The following is a 16,436-nucleotide window of genomic DNA, read 5'->3' as shown; positions in this document are numbered from 1 at the left end:
TTGTTGTTCTTTTTCTAGATCTTTGAGCTTCGAGATTAGGTTGTTTCTTTGCGTTCTTTCTTGTTTCTTGATGTGAGCTTCTATTGCTATATATTTTCCTCTTATTACTGCTTTTGCTGCATCCCATACATTTAGGATATTGGTGTCCTCCTTGTCGTTCAATTCAAAAAATTTTTTAATTTCTTCTTTGATCTCCTCATTAGTCCAGTGGTCTTCCAGTAGTGTGGTTTTTAATCTCCATGAGGTAGGAAAGTTCCTTGCCTTCTTTTTATGGTTTATTTCTAGTTTGATGCCTTCATGGTCAGAAAAGATGGTTGATATGATTTCAATCTTGGTGTATCTGTTGATGTTTGTCTTGTGCCCCAGTATGTGATCGGTCCTGGAGAATGATCCGTGTGCGCTTGAGAAAAATGTGTACTCCGTTTTTTTGGGGTTTAGTGTTCTATAGATGTCTGTTAAGCCCAATTGCTCTAGGTCCTTATTTAGAGCTTTGGTTTCCTTACTTATTTTTTGTCTTGTTGATCTATCCATTGTTGATAGTGGTGTGTTGAAGTCTCCCACTACGTATGTGTTTTCTCTGATGTCTGTTTTCAGAGAGGACAACAGTTGTCTGATATATTTTGGTGCTCCTTCGTTTGGTGAGTATATGTTAATGAGTGTTATTTCTTCTTGAAGTATTGTCCCCTTGATCATAATGTAGTGACCATTGGGGTCTCTTTTTATCTTTTTGAGTTCGAAATCTGTTTTATCTGATATAAGTATAGCTGTTCCTGCTTTCTTTTTTGGTCCATTTGCTTGTAGGATTGTTTTCCATCCTTTAACTTTGAGCCTATTTTTATCTTTTGTAGCTAAATGTGTTTCCTGGAGACAGCAAAAGGTTGGGTTTTGTTTCTTAATCCAGGCTGCAACTCTGTGTCTTTTTATTGAAGAGTTTAGTCCATTTACATTTAGAGTTAATATTGATATGTTAACATCTGTATTTGCCATTGTGTTTGTCTTTCCTTTGATTTTATTTATTTATTCTTTTAATAACTTTTTTTTTTTTTGGCCTTCTTTCATTGTTATTCGTCCCTCTGAGGTTCTGGCTTTAGGACTCCTTGTAGTATTTTTTGGAGTGGGGTTTAGTTGCAATGAAATTCTGGAGTTTCTGTTTGTCTGGGAAGGTCCATATTCTTTCTTCAAAGAGGAAGGAGAGCTTTGCGGGATAGAGTATTCTTGGTTGGCATCTGTTTTCTTGGAGTCTGTTGACTATGTCCCTCCACTCTCTCCTTGCCCGTAGTGTTTCTTCGGAGAAGTCTGATGTCAGCCTGATTGGCTTTCCTTTGAATGTTATCTGTTTCTTCCCTCTTGCCAGCTTCATTATTTTTTCCTTGTCCTGGATTCTTGGGAGCTTTACTATTATGTGTCTTGCTGTATTTTTTCTTTCGTCGTGGAAGTTTGGTGTTCTTCTTGCTTCTTGTATATCAATTTTCAGCTCCTTCTTCACATTTGGGAAGTTCTCTTCAATTATCTCTTTGAATATTTTCTCTGTTCCTACTTCTCTCTCCTCTCCTTCTGGTATTCCTATAACTCTTATATTTCCTTTCCTCATGGAGTCTGATAGTTCCCGAAGTCTTTCTTCATTCTTTTTCCTTCGTACTTCTGTTTCCTTTTCTGTTTTGGTTCTTTTTATTTCTGTGTCTTCAAGAGCACTTATTCGTTCTTGCATTTCATCAATTCTGCTTTCATTGCTTTTCCCAGAATTCTTTAGTTCTTCCACTAATTCTTTGATCTCCTGCATTTCTTTTACTTCCCTCTTTAGGGACTCAATTTCATTCTTCTGATCGTTGATTATTTTTCCCTTATCATTGTTTTCCTTTATGACTTCTGTCAGTTTTTTAATCACGGCAATTTTAAATTCTCTTTCTGGAAGGCTCAGAAGTTCTTCCAAGTTACTGTCGTTGCAATCTGAGGGCTGGTTTTCTTTTTGTGGTGTGCTTTTTCTCTGGAGAGTTGCTAGGTTGCGTGTGGTTCTTCTCCTCCCTACTGTCTGTTTTCTAATTTGCCGTATGCGTTGGGACACTGTGTTGTTGGGACTGGCCGGCATCTTGGGTGGGCTTCTCTTCTCCCCTCTGGTTCCTCTAGGAGTCATCTGTCAGTTTCAAGCAGTCTTTATTGGAGAAAGGTCCCTGTCCTAAAATGTCGATGTGGGGACACACTCCCCTGTGCGCCTGGTCTGCCCAGTGGTGGGTTCCTGCTCCCCCTCTGGGCTTGGACTGCAGGCCAGAGGGGGTCTGGCATGGGCGAACTTCCCCCGCTCACCTCTGGCTCCTGAGGAAGCCTTCTGCAGGTAGTCTTTACTAAAGAAATGTCCCTTTTCTAAAATGGTGATGTGGGACACACTCTCTGCACGTCTGGTGTCAGGCACACTCTTCTGCGTGCCTGGTCTGTCCTGGCTGTGGGTGCTCGCTCTCCCTGTGGGCTCAGACTACTTTTTCGGAAGGGGCCGGGTGTGGGCTAACTCCCCAGCTGGCCACTAGCTCCTTCAGGAGCCTGTGCTGGCTACAAGTCGCTAGGTGGCGCCAAAGATCTCTCCTAGAGCCCTTGGGGAGCTGATTTTCCACCCCGTGGGACAGGGAGCAAAGCGGGGATGGTAGGGTACACCTCAACGGCTTTGGGGTGCTGTGTCTGCCTTGTGCCCCACCGTCGTGGGGAACCCACGCCCCTAATTTCGTGCCCGGGGTCTCAGTTCCAAAGGCCTCAGTTCCAGGACCCGGGCTGTAGCCCAATTCAGTGGCGCGGGAATGGCGCCTTTTGCACAGCTCCAGTGCCTGGGCGCCTGGCCCTGCTTACTCAGGGAGGGACCTTCACCTCAGTGAGGACCTCCGCGCGTCTCCCCGCAAGCCTAGGTCGTCTCCCAAGCCTAGGTCGCGGGCGCGGGGACCTGGGCAGCTGCGATCCTGGTCTGTCTGCACTTGCTTTTCAAGCGCGCCGAGCGCGCCGCTATCCGCGCAAGCTTACCGGCAGCCCGGGCTGTGTGCGTGTCTCCCGGGGTCTTTATTCTTCTCTAATGGCGCCCGGAGCCGTTCGCTCACCGCTGCGGCAAATCCTGCAGGGTTCGCCTCAGCTCCCGTTCAAGGGGTGTGGTGGCTGCAATAGTTCCTTTCCACTCACAGTCCCGCTTGCTGTGTCGTTTGTTCTTGGTGACCGTTTTGGTTTGTTGTTTTCCTCCTCTCTGCCAGTCGGAGAGTGCCGCCTCTGTGGGCGGGGGAGGGGAGCAGGGTTCTGCGCTTCCCTCCCTTCTGGTCCTCTTTTATGGCCACTTTCTTCTTCGGGTAGTTTGCTGGCGTCATCCGTTTATCTTCCGTGTCCCAGTTCTCACTGGGACCTGCCGCTTTTCCTCCCTATTAACTTTTTTTAATGGGAGATCTTACTCGCAGCGTCTCCTCGCCGCCATGTTGCTCTGCCCCTTATACCACATCTTTTTGATCCTTCATTATTGATGGCCATTTAGGCTGCTTCCTTCTCTACCTATTGTAGATAATGCTGCTATAAACATTGTTGAAAATGTATTTTTTTGTTGTTATTGATGATTTCATATTCTGTGGCTGTATGTCCACAGAGTAGAACTTCTGGGTTGTATGGTATTTCCATTTTTAGATTTTTAAGGTAAATCCAGTTTGCTTTCAGTAATGGTTGTACCAGTTCCCATTCCCACCAACAGTGTAATTGGGTACCTTTTTCTTCTCATCCTCTCCAATACTTCTCTTGGGGGGGTCTTTTTTGTTTGTTTCTTTTATTTTATATATTTTTTACATCATTTTTCATTTTTGCGCAATGTGTGCATTTTCTTTTCTTTTTTTTTAATAGAGGCATGTTTTTATTTATTGATTTATTTGTTTGTTTGTTTATACATGCACTGGGTAAAGTCAGAAGTGCGGGAGGGTGAGAGAATTCACCAGAGCCAGAGCGGGGAGCAGAGCAGGCAGAAGGACCAAAGTACACTGCTGAGGGGAGCAGCGGGTGGCAGGAGAGGTCTGCGCGCCATGTGGGATCCTCCTCCGGTGGCCGGGGAGCAGCCGGGGATCGAACCGGCGCCGCAGAGGCCACGGGCAGCTTCGCAACCCAGCGCTCAATCGCTGCGCCACCGGGGAGGCCCTAATGTGTGCATTTTCATCTTGGTTCTTGGGGGTCTCTTTAACATGTGCCATTCTTTTTTTTTTTTTTTTTTTTTTATAAATTTTATTGTTATATTTCCCATACAATTGCAGCCCCCCATTCTGACCCCAATCCCTCCCCTCCCGCCCCCGCCCCCCTAAAAGTGTCTCTGGTTCATAGTTTTTTGTTGATTTTGATTTTCACTTTCTTATAGTTATTCATTTTCCTGGTCCCTTATTTAAGTTTTCTAGATTCCTGCTATGAGTGAGACCATCCGGTATTTTTCTTTTTCTTTTTGGCTTATTTCGCTGAGCATGATCCCTTCCAGTGCCATCCATAACATGTGCCATTCTCACAGGTGTGAGATGGTATCTCATTGTAGTTTTAATCTGTAGTTCTTATTAGGAGAGACAATGAACATTTTCATATGCCTTTTGTTTTTATGAATATCATCTTTGTTGAATTGTCTGTTCATATCATCTACCAATTAATTGGGTTATTTTTTTTTTAAGATTTATTTTATTTATGCATAGAAGAACTGGGGTGTAGGTCAGAAGTGCAGGGAATGAGAGGATCACCAGAGACAGTGGGGAGCAGAACAGGCAGATCTACTGCCTAGGGGAGCAGAGGGCGAAACAGGAGAGGTCTGCTGTGTCATATGTGGTTTAGCTCCCTGGTGAGCATCAAACTCAGGCCGCAGGAGTGATAGTGCTGAGACTCACACCCTACGCCACGAGGGAGGCCCCTAATTAGGTTATTTGTTTGGTTATTGTTTAATTATATGAATTTTTAAAATATATCTTGGATATTAATCCCTTATCAGTTATATTTTGTGTGAATACTTTCTCCCATTTAGTACAGTATCTATTTAATTGTCTTGTATTTTCTTTTCTTGTATAGCTTTTTAACTTGAAGTAATCCCAATTGCTTTTTTTTGTCTTTAGTTCTGTTGCCATAGGAGTTGAGTGACCAGAAGTTCTTTATTGTCGATGCTATGAAGCATATTGCAATGTTTTTTTCTATATGTTTAGTTGTTGCTGGTCTTATATCTAAATCTTTAATCTATTTGGCGTTTATTTTTGTGTATGGTGTTAGTGAGTAATCCAACTTCATTCTTTTATGTGTGACTTTCCAATTTTTCCAGCACAGTTTAGTAAAAAGACTGTCTTTTTTCCATTTTATATTCATAGCTGCTTTATCATAGATTAGATACTTATATGTACATAGATTTAATTCTGGGCTATCAATTTTGTTCCATTGATCCATGTATCTATTTTTCTGCCATTACCATTTTATCTTAATACTATTGCTTTATAGTAAAACACCAGTATTGACATAATACCCCATTTCTCTTTTTTCCTTTGGGTTGTTTTTATAAGTTGAGGCCTTTTGTGATTCCTTGTTAACTTCAATGCTTTTGTTCAGTTTTTTTTTAATGTTGCTAATATTTTGATGATTGCATTCAATTTTTGCATCATTTTAGGCAAGATCCTCCTTTTGATTATGTTGATTCTTACCACTCATGTACATGGGATGTCCTTCTAGCTCTTTATGTTACTAGGTCCTTTAGTAACATCTTGTTCTTACCATATAGGTCTTTTATTTCTACTGTTATGTTGACTCCAAGGTATGGGTGTCAGGTTTGGGTCTAAGAGGGAAAAAAAGAGAGAAAACCCACGGCAGTTTGGAAGATGCGCGGGTCAGTCTGAACCTGGCAGTGCCCGTCTAACAGCAGAACTTATCTCCCAGCTCTTGAGCAAGATGGCCCAGAGCACGCTGGACACTGCTGGGGTTTTGGTTTTGAATCCTGAGCGGGTTTTGAAAAAGGAGCAGGTCTGAGTTCCCACTGACACCAATCAAGTCTTAGAAATAGCTGGTTTAGGAAAATGGGCCAATCGGGCTTGAAAGGCGGGTTCTGAAGGGGCGGGGGATATAAGCGGAGGCTTGTGCTGGGCTGGGGTTGGGAGAGGCTTCAGGTGAACAGCTTCACGGAGGAGGAGCCTCAGAGAGGCTTTGGCTTCCGGAGACTCAGGAGACTCAGCTTGACTGTCTCCCAAGCAGACCTTCCACACAGACCTTTGAGACTTTTGTTTCAGTGCCACCTGCCTGTGCACCGGCTTTAGGGTTGCAAACACCGGTGCCATGCGTAGGGGAAACGAAGATTGGTCAGGCTTTTACGCCCCTGGCCTCTGGCTGTCACCTGCGGCCTGGATTGTGCTAATGCAGGAGGCGCTTGGGGGCGTGGGCTCCGGGCGCGCGCCTGATGGTGGACACCTGGAGTACGGTGTGGGCACGCGTGAGTGGGCACACCTGTGCCTGGGGTCAGCCATATAATGGCGGTGTCACTCAGAGACGGTGTAGCGGGACGGCTGCGGTGGAAGGACTATGAAAGGACGAGTGACTACAGAGGGCCCGAGGAGAAAGAGTAAAGACTGGCCTGGGCTGGGCGGCCTGCCAGCCACCCCCCCCACCCCTCCTCTGCCCCCTGCCCACGGTTGCCGCACTACACATAGTCCTTTGGCACCTCTTCTGAGAGAGTCTCATCTGGCAAGCCCAGCCTGGCTTTGGGTGATTGCCTGGCTGCCTGGGTCGGCCCCAGCTCCACAGACTGGTTGGATCCTTGCTGGCCGCTGTGCCACGGTTGCAGGCGACGCCATATTGCGTGAGCAGCTTTTGGTTTGGACCCCTGGACGCCGTGGGTACTACCTGGGGTAGGCCCAGCAGCCTGTGGCCTTAGGAGCTCTTTCTTTTCTTAGTCGCCCCATTGCCAACAAACCCTGTTGCATCCTAAGCTTGAGTCCACTCTTGCAATGGTCAGTGCAGGGGTGAGGACCCGCAAACCTTGAGAGCCCCCAAATTCTGCTCTGTTTCACTCTCGTGTCAATTTCCACTCTAGGTTTTTTTTAACTACTAGATGCAGCACTGGGTATGGATTATAATGGATATGGGGTCACAAGCCCCGAATTGTTTTCTTTTCCAGCACAGTCTTATCCTGGGCTGTTATTGGCAGGTACCTGAGCTTTAATTTGTTCAAACAATCGTTTTCAGCCCTGGGGTGGGCAGTGGCATGTGTTTACTCTCTCATCCTGGGCTTCCAGTAACCTATAAGGAAACCCAGATGCTCTTACCCTATTCAGGTTACAGCTCTTCTGTGTTAAAAGTCTCAGGCTCAAGTCAGCCATCCTGGCTTGGAGCACCCACCAACTACTTCCAACTGCACCTTCCTTTCTGGGTGCCTGTACCTGCACCCCCTTCCCAGTGCAGTTCTGGGGCTCAATAACCCTGACGTTTGCATGTGCCAAAGTGAGCAGCTTTAGGTGACTTAGCACAGCATCTGCTTCTTCCACTTGTGGCTTGTACTGCACCATTATTGCTCTAAACAAAGGTCACTTAAAGATCTACTTTTGTGACAGGGTGGTGCCTGGGAGGGGGGGAAGTTTCAGGTTCCCTGCCCCACCCAAAAGGAGGGTGGAGCTGAGCAGGGAGGAGAAGAAGTGGTGAAGGAGACTGAGGAAGGAAGGAAACAGGATGGAGAGCCAGGAGGCACATGGAGCAGAGAGACAGGTGAAGAAACTGCGCTTGCTTTTTGGTCGTGGACTGGGTGACACATGTGGGTGAGAGACCCGTGGGGAGGTGACAATGGCAGCTTTTACCTTCATTTTGATTTTGCTCTTTACCTCCCAGACTTCTTGTTTCTGACCCTTTTCTATGGGTCTGCACTGGAAGATTCTTTAGACTTGTGGCAGGCTTTGGGGCCTTGCTCTGGGCCAATGCTGTTTGGGTGGACTTTTACCCAGCAGGAGACGGGTAACTTTGGGTGCTTGATTTAGAAAATATTTTCTTTGCCTTTCCTGTTGTAGGGTAAGTGAAAAAGCATCAGGCTTTTCTGCCCTCCTGCCATTAGGATTAATGATGTATCCTTGTGGTCCTGAATGCATGCCTGATGGCGGACACCTGGAGTAAGTTGTGGGCATGCGTAAGTGGGTACACCTGGGCTAAGACTAGCTTATAAGGTCGGCGTCACGGGGACGCCAGTAGAGCAGAGAAGCAGAGAGAAGGCCAGAGGGCCCAGACAGTGAAGACTTGCTGGGGGCTGGGAGGCATGCCAACCTCCAGTGCCCCTGGCACCTCTGCCTGCCGTGTACCTGGTAAATCCCAATAAAAACCTGAAAAGCCACTGAGGGCTCTAGGACTCTCCTCCTTTACTCTGTCTGCTGGGATCATAGAGATCCTGCCCTGTGGCCATCCTGCCACTACACCTGTATTGTTTACTAATTGTATTAAAGTTCCTTTTCATTAAAGTCTCATATGTTTTGTGTTGATGCTGCAGATGGCAGAACCTATTTAGAGCAGGCAGTTTTGCGGGGTCTGAGGTGCCCCTCTCCCTGTCCTGTAAAACTTTCAGCTGGACCAGTGCTCCTACTATGTGCTGTTGTCCTCTTTTTTTTCCCCACAGGGTTTTTTGGCTTTGTTTTACAGCAGTTTACGTGTGTGTATCTGGAGGCGATGAGCCCTCTCCCGTCCGTAACCATGCTGGATTCCGTATTTCACAGAGTTTAAAAGAAAATTATACTCTTTGAGATACTCGTGTGCACTTCTTAAAACAATAAGCAGTGCACAGTGTCATCAATATGAAATTAATAGATAAAAATTATTGACATGAATTACATTTTTTACAATTTGTGCTAAGTCTTCAAAATCTATATCTTACACATCCCACTTCAGATGAGCCACATTTCAAGTGGTCAGTAGCTAAGGTGCTGGTGGATGTTTTATATGACATAGCTTTGAACAGTACAGGAATACCAGACTGAAGGTGACAGACACTCCCTCTAGGTCTAAGGGAAAGTGCTCAAGAAAAAACTTGGAAGAGTCACCCCTTCCCCCAAGTTGGATTAAGACTCCTAGGTGTAGGGATGGTGTGGGCCACTGGGTGGCAAAGTGTGTGTTTGCTGAGATGTTTCAGGTCTGGGCTGGGAAGTCAGCAAACCACAAGAGCTTGAAGGGAGGTCTCTCTGTGTGTTGTGGGGGAAATTTTCTGGAAAGTTGCTCATAGGGATGCAGTAAAACCTGCTGGAGGGTGTGTGACACTGGGCCAGCCATAAATACACCCCAGACCAGGTAGCTTCCCCTGGGTGTGGATGCTGACTGCCGGGAGCAAAAAGAAAAGGCTTGGAATTGGGATGAAAATAAAGACTCTTCCTCTTAAGGTGTTCTTTGCATTTGACAATATTAATAAGGTTGGCAAAGGAGAAGTGTTTTAATGTACTGTCAAATATTCCAAAGGAGGGCAGAAAGTGTGGATTTGGAGCTAAATTGACAATTGGCAAAAAAGTACAACCCATATTATATGCTTTCTAGAGCAAACCATCTTCTCAAAACTGCTTCCTTTTACCTAATTGAAATTCCTACCATGGAGCTGTTTTCTACTCAAAGGAGATAGCTGTATTTTTCTCTGAAAGTTGTTGCTAGGAAGTACACATCTTTCTGATGGCAACTTGAGAATGTTAACCTGAATACATCATTGCTTCAGAAAGTGGAGCATTCTGATTGTTTGTGACAAAACTGACATTTGTGGCAGAAAAGGGAGGTGGACATGATTAATCCCTGGACACTAATGGGATGGCAGACCAAGAATTCAATGTCTGGTCAGCTAGAACAAAGGGCAAGTTTGTTCTGGGCCTTTAAGATCACAGCCCAAATAACCAGGACCAAGAATCACTCTAGTTATGTGCTTGCGTTACCAGGGTAGGAGCACTTATCTACCCAAAAAAGGGTGGAAAGTTCATACTCTGGCCCCCTGCATGCCTCTCATGTTTTCAGTCAGCACTGTTTTGATTGGTAGGGAGTTCCTGAAGCAATGCGTGGTTGAACTTCAATCCTGGGTGGTCTTTTTCTATGTGGTTTCAGTTTCTTGTGCTGGAGAGGTAGTTGGGGTGTGTCTTGGGGGATGCGGGGTTGGGGGGACAGGGAGGCTGGGTGTGGTGTGGACATTTCTCGGCATGCCTGGACATGTTGCTGTAATGGGGCGTGTCTGGGACTAGACCCTCAACAGCTGCCTGATGATAGTTTTACTTAGATTTTAGTTGCTTTTGTTTTTTATATTTCTTGTCAAGGGTCAAAGAATTCCCAGATGTGATGGATAAAAAGCTTTGCACACTTTCAAAAACTTTCTGATAAGTATTATTGGGTGTAATTTGGCTCTTTCTTTGCAAAAAGGGAAGCAACTCTAAGGCAAATGTTGAGAATTTAAAAAGTAGTATTGTCTTTGAAATTTTGGATAAATATATGCTTCACCTTATAGTACATTCTGTAAAATTTGGCTAAGTGAATCAATGTTGGCATTAAACTTTTTTTTTTCATGTTTTTCTTATGCAGGATAAACTAACCAGCAAAGAGAAATCAACAGTGCCAGGAAGAGTTTTGCCACAGTTATCTATGGTAATTTACCTATACTTACTGAATTTTTGCTTTTTAAAAATGTTATGTTTCAACCTGAATATTTGATTTTTATCATGAATTTTAAGCTCCATCTGGTTATTTTCTGAGGGAAAGGTTCTGTGAGGTGTATACATTAGGAAAAACATCTTAAAGTAAATTAATTTCCTAGTGGTTGTAGGATACTTGAATATTGTGGATAAAAGAATTTCCAAGGTGGTCTAGTAAAAAGTATATCAGTATTGGAGTGAGAAATGAGACCTGGCTTATAGTTTTGTCACTAATACCTCTTCAGTCTGAGGGGATTCATTAACCTCTAGATCCTCAGTTTCTGAGATTGAACATGGGAAGAGCTGACTTGATGATATTTGTGATATACCAAAATTCCAGCACTGGAATGCTTTGCCACAGAAGATTCCTCAGATCTTGCCATCATTTTTCTGTTGTGACTGTAAATTGTCATTGTCTGTGGAAGAGTAAGTTCATAGATATCTTCAGTTGATTAGTGCTGGGTACACCGTGCATTACTGTGATAAGCTTTGCATCTAACAGTTATCTTGAGTTTAATGCCAATGAGTTACACCTTTATGACTCTTAGAAGTTGGTTAAGTGGTGGTTCAATGCAAACATTACTTTTTAAAATTGTGATAAAATATGCATAACATAAAATTTGCCATTTTGACCATTTCAATTGAACTATAATTCACTGGCATTAAGTACATTCACACTGTTGTGCAACCACCATCATCATCCAGCTCTCTCTTCATGTTCTCACACTGAAGCTCTGTACCCATTAAAGAGTAACTCTTCCCCTGAGCCCATGGCAACAAGTATCCACTGTTACTGTGCTGTTGACTACTCCCAGCACCTCATGTATGTACAATCATAAATATTTCTTTTATGTCTGGCATATTTCATTTAGCATGTTTTCCAGGTACAGCCAAAGCAGCATTTTTAAAGGTATTTTAAAACTTGTGAACAAACTATAAGACTGACTTTTGTGTTGTTAATTTACAAACCTGGGAGTTGCCCGTGTGAAGTCTGAAACTGGTCTCCATATGCAGAGGGCAAGGAGACCATATTCAAGTTGGTAGGTGGTAGTTTTAATAAGCAAAGGAACTTACTTACAAGACTTGTGTGGGGTGGCCTCATGAACTGATCTTCATACCTACCTGGAGAATCTTAAAGAGTTTCTGTAGAGGCCTTAGTTGGGTTTAATCACATTCACCATCTATGCAGATGGTCTTGACAACACATCATTCTCTTAAGACTATATAACTGAAAGCAGCTCCCACTATGAGAACATGAGGCAGAATGTAAATTCCAAGGTCAGGGGAAGGGAAGTGAGGAGTCCAGCTCACTAGTCAAAGGCCACGTCCTCATGATGTCCTCCTCCAACATTCCACCCTTGTGACCAGCTCTTATAATTTCACATGCTCTCCTCTTTCAGCAAGGGGTTCATTAGCATGGAGGTGGCTCCTTTGGCAACCCTGTGGCTGCATTGGAGACAGATACAATGTTATAGGCATGTGCAAGAGAAAGAAAAGATTCATATAAGGTTCCCAAAATAAGTAACAGTTTTTTCCATTAACAGCTCTGTGATCCAAACCATTGATTTAGTACATCCTGTAGACCAGTGGTGGTGGAGGGGAAGTTGGTCAGTTGGCTTAGGGTGTTCACTTATATACTCATGTGATTTAATAAAGATGGTTTAGTAACAGATTTATCAGATATGAACACAGTGTTTGTACAGTAGCTCAGTGCCTCTTTTTGAGGCAGTAATTTTTTTTTTTTATGTTAGCAAGTATTTCATGTTGGTGTTTTCCATTTGTATTGGTTTGATTAACCTAGAGGCAGAATTCACAAATAGAGGCTTGCAGTTTGATTTTATAGGTTATTAGTGGCGAATATGTTCTCTAATGAGAGAGATGAAAATCTCATATTGTTATAGTAGAGAATACTCAATTTGCAGTGTCAAATGAACCTTCTTGACCATAACCTTTTGCCCTCTTTAATTGTTGATGATGCTTAGGGAGGGCAGAATACTTCTCAAGATTACATGTATTAGAGTACATTTGGTTCCAGTACCAAGCAGTGTGACTGCCTTCTATTTATTTTGAGAGGACTTGTGAATAGTGAACTCAGCAAGAGGCCTTGGGTAACTTCCAGTGGCCTTCCCCTGGAGACAGTCTTGGTCTGCATCTTAAACTAGGGCATACAAAACAGGGCCTCCAACAACAGGGACTTACAAGTCCTTTCTCATTTCCAGTAGGTTTCCAAAGTACCCAGGGAGAGTTCCCTCATTGGGATAAGTCTCCTGGCAGGCTAGAATAATCCAGTCTATAAGGGAGTATATACCTTGAGCCTCTTAAGCACCTTGCAAGACACTGCCGGAGGGCAGGTTGTGTTGTGATATTGCTCATTTCCTCTGTCTCAAGCTTGGTCAGGGAAATGAGCCATGCCCCTGTATCCCATAGCTACACTAACCATGGCTACACTATCCTCGCCTGGATACTTTCCCTGTCCTTTTGTTGGAACTTGGCAGCTATATCAATAAGTTCAGTGGGAATGTTTTCTCTCACCATGAATGTGCCCTGAATTGGGGGCTACCCCGCTGGCTAGGGCTATTCTTGATGTGCTTTGCTTTCCTTTGTTTTAGGGGTCTCTTGGCATGGGGTGTTTTCTGTTATACTACAACATCCTTCCTTTCACTTTCCTCACTTTTACAGGGATTTCATCTGAGTGTTCCAATCAAGTGTTGTCACACTCAGCTTACACCTTCATACCTTTGCAAAATGACTCACAAGCTCTCTAATTTATTATCCTGCTTTCTCATCTTGTTTGCTAGCAGAGTAGTTGGTAACTACACACTCTCCTCTAACTTAACTCTTCCTCCAACTTTGTAGCTCCAGTTTCAGTCTTTATAAAGTTGGGCATTGGCAGCCAACTGAACTGTCCACAGTAGAGGTCAGCCAACCATGGTAGCTGTTCATTTCTATTCCTTGTTCAGTTCTCCCTGTGAGCTGTGTGCAGTTTGAGGAAACAGGCACATTATACCAGCAGTTCTAAAGGAGTCCCTGTATTCACATGGCTTCACAACAATCGAACCTATGGGCTACCAACACACAGAGGTTGGCGACCAAACTCTTGTCATTCCCAAGACCTATTTTTTCAGTCTCTTGGATCACCAATTGGTGGTTTATAACACTGGGAATTATGTGAAACACTGGGTGAAATGTGAAACATGGCGGGCAGAGTCAGACCCCTCCAGGTGGATAGGTGGCAGTGTCAATGGACGAGGGAACTTACCTACAAGGGTTCCCTTGGGTGGTCACAAGAAGAGTGGATCTCTACACTTGCTCTCCAATGGCTTAGGAGTTTATGTAGTAGAGGCTTTAACTGGATTTAGTCACATTTACTATCCATACAGATGATCTTGACAAACATTGTTCTCTCAAGACTTGAAATTGGCTTCCACTGTGGAAACAGTGAGCAGAACATACATTTGAAGGACTGAGGAGGGCAGTGAAGAACCTCCAATGGCCCAGGTAGAGTTGGCCAATCAGCTAGTGGTGAGGTCCACTCAATGCCCTACTCCAACACTATACAGAGATAATTTAAAGTGGAGGATATTTTTCACTTAGAAAAATTGAAGTGATATTCATAGAACAATTATCTTGAATGTTTCAAAATAAATCTTTAATTGAAAATGTGTTTTTATTGATAATGACACTTATGTCAATTCTGTAGATTTGAGCCATAGTATATTTTCCACCTTAAATTCTGCAAATCCATCATAAAATTTCTAGCTTCAAAGGTAAGAGCTGATGTGGAATTATTTTTTCTTTCTAATAATTTAACATATTTTAAAAGTGAAAAAATTTAAAATTATCTTTAGTTATGTGTTTTGGTAGCTTATAGGTTTCAAACGTAAACCATAATTTTAGGGGAACCATAATTTTAGGAGATGTTTTTAAAAGTCAGCCATTGATTAAAGAAACTATTTTCTTTTTTAAAAAATTAAGGTAATATTGGCTTACAACATTGTATAGTATCACATTTGGAAGTTAAAGTTTGCACTTGGATACAAATACCCTGCAGTAATTAAGACCTAAGGGGATGTTCATTATAGACATCCATGTATCTAGAAGTTACCCATTTTGTTGAAATTGAGTGTGACCCAACACTGGGGGCTCCCAGCAGCTGTGAGCTGGTGAGCTGATTCTCAATATTTCTGCACCCTCACTCATAGTACTCACAAGAATCTCAAGTCTTTTATGGAGCAAGATGAGAATAGAAAAATGAAAGGGCAGATGAAAGGATGCAAATTATTCATTTTTAAGTTGTCTTAGGCTATTTTCCTGTGAAAGAAAATCCTGAAATGAGGGCTTGTGTCTAGGTAGTTTGTTTGGAAGCAGAAGTAAGTGGCATGGGAAAGTAAATCAGAAAGAAGGAGAAACCAGTGCAAGCATGGGCTATCAAGCAGGTCTGGACCAGACTCAGTTGTCAGAAAAAAAGAAAACATGTACATTTTACATTAAAATCCACCCAATCTGGGATTATTGTAGAACCATAGGTCCCAGTAACAGTAGGTCTGTGTTAGTTATCGCTTCTTTAGATAGATGTAGGTGCAGTAGTCACACCATCCTCAATTGTTTCCCAGCCCTGAAGCTGAATGTCAAAGGCTGTCATCACTAGACTTCCTCCCCCTTTTATGATACCTGACAAAATTGTACAAGAATTTATGTCCTCTGTCTCAAACAAAAGTATAAATATGGTAGTTGTCAGAGTGACATAGAGTAGCTTAACATCATGAGAGCAGGAAGATCTTTTGTAAGTGGAATGCAGAGGAACCCATCAGCATTGAAGCCCAGCAGAAAGTGCCTCTCATTAAAATGAAAGGCATAAAAATCACTTGCTAAAATCTGGAGATGGGGAAGCTCCCTGAAGTGAATATACTGTTGTTACGTAACAGGTGCTTGCAGCTTTGGTCATATTTAAAAGTGTCACACACCACAGCCATTCAGAAGCTTGAATACATTTGCTGCTGAGTGTTTGTGCCTTCTTTCCAGATGTCCCGAATTGTTTGAGAAAATGTCTTTATAAATAGTCATGTACTTCATGAAAAGTGTTTTTTTCTCATCTTGTTTTATAAATGATACTTAAATTTCATTTTTTAGGTGGGTGCAAAACCCCAGTGGCAGCAGGCACCTCCGTCATTCCATTTTAGTTTAAAGCAGGATGAAGCTGTTCCAGAACAGTTTAATGTTAAGAACGAAATGTCATATGGTAAGAACTTTAATATTCTAACTTAGACTTAAGGAAATTTTCTGGAGGAAAAAATAACACTTAGCAAATAAAATAATCAAATTGTAAAACTGAAATGACAGTTGTGTCAAGTAGAAAGTTTATCCCAAATGTTTTCCCTCAGGAAATAATTCATTTCAGTTCTTAGATATTTTAGGCTGTTGTAAATGCTATAAAAGATATTTTAAGAATTGGGAGGTTTATAATAAAACTGATTTATTGTATTCAAAATTTGCCTATGCATCAAAGACTTGAGAAAGTTTTCTAAGGGATTTTAGTAAGTTGCAAACATTACTTCCAATTACTCATTTAAATTTTTAGAAATTATTTTAACTCACCAGATTGATTACATCACATATTAATACTTGCAAATTTTAAATTTTCTTTAAATTTTCTGAAATAGAATTGTATACTGTGTTTACTATAATTTTAATCTTGTTCATTGTAAGAAAATTCTATGCAAATATAATTGAAAATTTGAATATCAGTATGTTATTCAAGATATAAAACAATTGAATTGAATATTCTTGAAGTAGCCAGAGATTCTATTATAA

General features: G+C 42.6%; 1 protein-coding gene across 1 annotated transcript in view; it reads left to right on the top strand.

Moving 5' to 3' along the window:
- Window positions 1–16,436, top strand: part of DNAH7 (dynein axonemal heavy chain 7) — a gene marked incomplete at both ends in the record, with an annotated part of 235,690 nt that overhangs the window by 9,625 nt on the left and 209,629 nt on the right. The window contains 2 exons of the mRNA XM_084248143.1: window positions 10,516–10,578; window positions 15,756–15,864. Coding sequence (XP_084104269.1) covers window positions 10,516–10,578; window positions 15,756–15,864 — 172 coding nt within the window. The remainder of the gene's footprint in view (window positions 1–10,515; window positions 10,579–15,755; window positions 15,865–16,436) is intronic.

This window comes from Talpa europaea, assembly GCF_964194135.1.
Source record: "Talpa europaea genome assembly, chromosome: 1".
Classification (NCBI taxonomy): Eukaryota; Metazoa; Chordata; class Mammalia; order Eulipotyphla; family Talpidae; genus Talpa; species Talpa europaea.
This window is presented reverse-complemented; position numbering and strand designations above follow the sequence as displayed.